Raw genomic sequence first — 6000 nt, 5'->3', positions numbered from 1 at the left:
TTTCTTTTTTTAACCAAATTATCTTTTTTGCTTGGGATTTTCAAATACGTGATAGGTCAAAATCAAAATGCAACGTCACTGCGTCAAACAATCCATCATATTTGTAAAGGTTATTGATGAACAGACTTGTCTGTAACATCATGTTCTAGCCATGACATGTAACTATGTAGGAATACGGTTCTTTTATGCTATTATACATTGCCATTGTTTTAAGAAAAAAAAATTAAAAGTTTGCTTTCATCAGTGTGACTCTTACTTTTACTTGAAATAAAAAACAGATTAGCAAGACATCAGTGGCTCATTTACCATGTCACAAAAGTCGCAATTGTGAGCCCCCTCTCCCACCCCTCCCGACAAATGGGCAACAAAAGGCATCTAACTCTGCGATGTAAAAGCATTTACATTAGACAAAAGAGGCTCCCAAAAATACATCGCGACGGGCTCTCAATGGCGTAAATCCACCACTGCGAGACATACAATAAAAATATACAATTTCCAAATCTACATACAAATAACCAACACCAAAACAATAGTACATTAAGTGGCATCGCTTGTTTTTTGAGTTTTAAATATTTTAATAAGAAGTCATAAGACAGCTCTGAATCCAACATAAATTAAATTCTTTAGAATTATTGACAAAATACGTAACACAAGAGTTTTACAACAAATAGAGATATTCCGTTGAAAGAATTAGATGCATAGTACATAATTGGTACTATAGCTGCAATGTTCACATTTAACCTATTGAAACAGCAAGGCATTTTGGAAAATATTTGCAACACTAAATTTGTGACAAAAACTAAACACTGAGAACTAATCACAATTTTATCGTATCATTCATTCAGAAATGAAATACTTTTAATTTGACTAGTGCTGTAGATTTACAGGTACCATTGCTAGAAATATTAATTTCATACTTTGGGAAAACTGTACAAAGAGCAAATAGTTATTAATAGCATCATTTTATAATAGCACTATAAGTTTGAGAAGTTACTGTAGTCTACACAGCAAATGAAAATTTTGTCGAAGTCTGAGGTAATGTAGTGTTTTTACATAAATATTTTGAAATAATATAGCGTGTTAGAAAAGTTTAATTAGGCAGCCATTATATAAGTTTTGTCCTCACAATTTGCTTCAGCTTTGCACCGATCTATTTACGGATCTATCCGTACTGAAAAATAATTTTTTAAAACATTAACGAGTCAATCTTTTTAAAGATCCATTTGGGTTTTGCCAAAGCAAAATGGTTCCATTCAACTTCGAAAAACATTATAGGAGGTTTATTACAAACGTGTGGCGAAGATTTTTTTTCACAAAATTTACAGAGATCACTTTTGGAGGAGCGAAATGTTTGCAGACTTATTGCGCATTTTGTTGTGCGGTTAGTTTTCTGTACTCTTTAACAATGTTTTATTTACATTTTAATTAATTGATATTTTTTCGGCAATATTGTTTTATCCAGCTTGAAATATTTAGCAGTTTTAGTCATTTACGATTAGCTGGTACTAAATAACGATTTTTCTAACTTCATTATACACAAGAAAAGAATGATGAAAGATAGTTAAGAACAGTAATTTATGCCGAAATTAATGTGTTAAAAATAGAGACACATTACATTTTTTTTATTATTCACTACTCAGCAAATTAGTTTCACGAATGATTTTTATTTATAAATCTATGTTGCTTAAAATATGTGTTTTTATTTTTATATTCATTCGTTATGAAAGAATTTTATCTGATAAAACTTTGTTTCTAAATTTCTTTAAACAAAAACCAAAAAAGTACGTTAACCAACAGTTATTTCACTATACACTTTAAAAGAAGCGTATCTATCGAATGTTTCTTTTAAATTACAGATTAAAGATATCTTGTTTCACATTCATTTTGTTCAAAATAATGCATTCAATTATAGATTCCTCTAGAATGGACGAAATAAGCAATGAAAAATATATATATATACGCCATTCTTTTTTAAGCGATACCACTCGTCAAGCGACACAAGTTTCCTCTGGAGCAGTGCTCTGTGAGGCGACTAGGTCTGTTTCTTCCTCTTCATCTTTGCATCTGTGGGTCTGCGATCGGAATCCATACCGGCGATCTTTCAGCCATTCGGTGTCTGTTTCCAACAGCTTTTCGACAGTGTCTGTACAGTCTGAAGGAGGTAGTAGGCCCCCATATTCAACTGGTAGGATGGCAGGATGAAGATATTTGTGCAAGAGCTCCATATTGGTTCCGAAAACCATTATCTGAGTTTGTGTGAAAAGAAAAAAATCATCAGCAGTTATTGCACATTTGGACAATTCCATTTAAATAGTTGTATCGATTGTTGTGCAAAACACGCTATAAAGGCCCCAAATGTACAGGGTTACCACAAAAGTCATTCATTTTCAAAACCCGATTTATTCAACAGTATTACACTTACAAATACACTGTACTCCCGATTATCCGTGCTAATTAATGCAAGGGTGTACATGGATAATCCGAAAATGACCAAGAAGCAGAAAAATGTATATTAAGAAGCTATAAGTAAAGTACACGGTGCAGGGGCGGATCCAGAAGTTTTTGATAGGGGGGTCAGGTTTCATTGGCCGGCGTTATATACCTCCTACGTAAAAATGTATCAGTTAAGCAGAGGATGGTGCACTCCTCATATGCTACAGCGCTATCCCCCCCCCCCCCCCCAAAGATATCAAAGCACTTTTTAATTACAACCTGTTCCCATAAAATTTTTCAATGATGCACCCTGCGCCTTGGTCATATTCCTTCAAATTTTCATCAAAAGTCATATTTCTTTAGGCAGACAGGCTGTTCATGGGACCGTAAGCTTATATATATGAGATTACAGCTATTTAATAGTTGTAAAAAGTACACATAACACCACACGCGACATGTGGGTTGAGGTGGAAGAGTGCTCTGAAAAAACGTTAAGCTTATTATAGATAGTTACTCTTCAGAAAATGAACAAAAAACTCAAATTAGTAAATATAGCTAAATAAACGAACCCAGCCAATCCTTGGGATTATGACGCGCTGAGAAGAAACACCGTACAGAGCCAAGCAAAAAAAAAAAAAAAAAGTTTTAATTGATTCCAAGTACTATTTTTATTGGATCTGAAAAACTGAAATTTAAATTCTTATTTCTTTCTTACAGGGGGTAAACTGACCCTTTGACCATCCCCTGAATCCGCCCTTGACACAGTGGCACATAAAATACTTCGAGTTTAATTACGATACTCTACTAATGCAAAAAGTAATGTATTAGTACTAGTAATGAAATATGCAATAAAAATTGGCATATCTTTTAGCTTTAATTAATTTTAAATTTTTTAATTTAAATATTTGACTGCATGAATAATCCGCAAACCGGATAATTCGCACACGGATAATCGAGAGTACAGTGTATGATCTATAAATGAAAATGACCAAAAACTATTCAAGTTTTAAGCTACAAATGCTCTATGTGGGCCCCCTTGGTCACACGACACACATCCAAGCAATAGTTAAATTCACTCCACACAATTTGAAGCATGATCACGTAAATGTTCATAAATGCATTACTAATCCTTTTATAGATATTGTCCTTAATGTGTCAACAAAGGAACAAGTCACTTGGTGTTAAATCTGGTGAACTGGGACATTGACGTGATAGATCATGCTACAAAATGTATAGAATGAATTGAACTGAAACATGGACATATGCCTACTAAAGGGCACACATAGAACACTTGTATAGAGTGAACATAAAATTTGAATAGTTTTGACTTCATACATCAATAATATTTGTAATTTCATACATCAATAATATTTGTAAGTATAATTATTTTGTATACATCAGGTTTTGAAAGTGAATGACTCCTTTTTAGTAACCCTGTATTAGTCTCCTATTTTACTGTATGAGTTTTATGACGAACATGGACTCTACTTCTATATGATGTGATTAAATTTTGAATATTTCTAGAATCATTAATTAAATAACAATTTTTGGAGCAGTAACGGACGCATCTTATGGCATGCATCCATTACGGAGCAAAACAGTTTATTAAAACATTCCTTCTGAAAATCTTTAAAATTTCATTGAATTGTATTAAGGTAGAGCCTATCATCTTCGTGAAGTTTATGCAATAAAACAAGGATTTAACATGTAACTGTCTGCTCACGGTTGCTATGGAATTGGCAAACTGCCAGTTAGGGCGTGTCTGTTTGAATGGGGAGGGGGGAAAGCAAAATATTTATGTTCGTGCTTCGTTCATTTCAATGTGACTCTAATCAATTTTCTAACACACATCATTTTGGCTAACACACATCTGCAAAAGCTGACACCCCTCCAAACTAATAGATGCGTTCATTTCCGCCCGCAACCGGGTGTTCGCTTTTCCATCGTCCGTCTCTTCGTGGTTAGACAGTATGGGTTTTAGAGAGTGTTTTGTTTAGCAGTTGGTACGTCCGTGTCCGTTATCGTGGAATTGCCCGTTAGTACACAAAATTATAATGTTTACGAGAAAACAAAATCTAGGAAACGATTTATGTGATAAAATAAAAGATCGAGCATTTATTTTATACCAATTCAAAATCTTTAGATCAACCTATAGGAGAGCTTTTTATGTTTTTCGTGAACAGCAAAACGTTAAGCAACCAAAAAAAAAAAAAAAAGAAACGAAAAACGTTTTTTAAAATTATGTAGGTAAATTTTTATTCAACTAGAAGTTTGTTCACACTAAAAGGTAGAGAAATAAAATTTATTTTTTAAATACTGTATGGATATTCAAAACTTTCTTTTCAAGTGTGACAGGGATGACAGTATTTAATCAGACATTTTGGACATTGAACCTGAAACTGTACCCTTTTCTAAAATTATTTAATGATATCTTATAATTGCAGAAAGTTATTGCATTCACATGAAATTACTTTCTGAATGATGAAACTTTAGCTCTTTGATGTTTTCAATATGTTACGTTTTAGTTACAGATTATGAAAATATTTCAGTAATCATAACACAGTTATAGTTTTTGGTTATTGCTTGATATCGATTGTAAAAGCTTTTAAATTGACTGCGGTTACCCAACTCTTTAAAAGATATAACTAAAAAAATATATATATATATAGTTTTTCAATTATTGGTTATAACAATATTTTCGCTAATCTTAGGACCTCCTAGTTTTTTGTTGTCTTTCAAATTATTGACTATGATTTACCTAAGGCCCCTATATATACGAGCCGACGCATCAGCTTAAGATCAGCCTTTTTGGATCGGAGCGCGTGTTTGAGTGGTTGTCTTTTCTGGCGAGTTATCGCGTTTGTGATTGTTCACTGTAAGCAATTATTAGCGGCACCGTGAATTGTTTATAAAATAAAATATTATTTTCTGTAAATTTGGCGAAATCCGAAACTTTGCTGTGGTAACCCAAGCAGTGCAACAATGAAAAATCCGATCCAAAATGGCTAAACTTAAGCTGATGCGTCGGCCTGTCATTAATAGCGGCTCTAGATTTACCAACAAATAAAATACGTATATGAGGCAGTTAGAAGTAAATTGATGTAAGAGGACATTTTCAAGTTTTGAGTAAAACGCGTTTAAAGATGAGGTCCTAGGTAGGCTTTCATTGAAACATTTTTCTAAATCATGCATTATAGCAACATCTACCAGAGCTACTAGAACTATCTCTCTCTCTAAGACAAAGGAGAACTTCACCTATCATTTCTACTAGTTGTATCTCCAAGTTTTTAATTTTGCCACTTTCATCCCTTTGCTTCTCACTGCCTCATATATACTACTAGCTCCGTGGCCCGGCTTTGCCCGTTCTACCTTGAAAATAACCATTGTGACGAGTGAAGTATATTCAATAACCAGGCTTAAATGAAAGAAAAAAAAAACCACCATGCAAAATTTCCCCTGCAAACAATGACGACAGATATTAAAATACTTTTAAGAAATAAAAATAAAATGAGAAAGATGGATTTAAAAAGCGTAACCATGGAAACACAAAATAAAATAAGCTTAAGA

General features: G+C 33.2%; 1 protein-coding gene across 1 annotated transcript in view; it reads right to left on the bottom strand.

Moving 5' to 3' along the window:
- Nucleotides 1-1988: 1988 nt before the first annotated feature.
- Nucleotides 1989-6000, bottom strand: part of LOC129225108 (clavesin-2-like) — a 46193-nt gene continuing 42181 nt past the window's right edge. Inside the window, exon 6 of the mRNA XM_054859667.1 lies at nucleotides 1989-2246. Within this exon, the coding sequence (XP_054715642.1) occupies nucleotides 1989-2246 (258 nt within the window). The remainder of the gene's footprint in view (nucleotides 2247-6000) is intronic.

The sequence above is a fragment of the Uloborus diversus genome, chromosome 6, assembly GCF_026930045.1.
Source record: "Uloborus diversus isolate 005 chromosome 6, Udiv.v.3.1, whole genome shotgun sequence".
In the NCBI taxonomy this organism is placed as follows: Eukaryota; Metazoa; Arthropoda; class Arachnida; order Araneae; family Uloboridae; genus Uloborus; species Uloborus diversus.
Note: the sequence above shows the minus strand (reverse complement) of the source record. Positions and strands in the feature narration are given on the sequence as shown.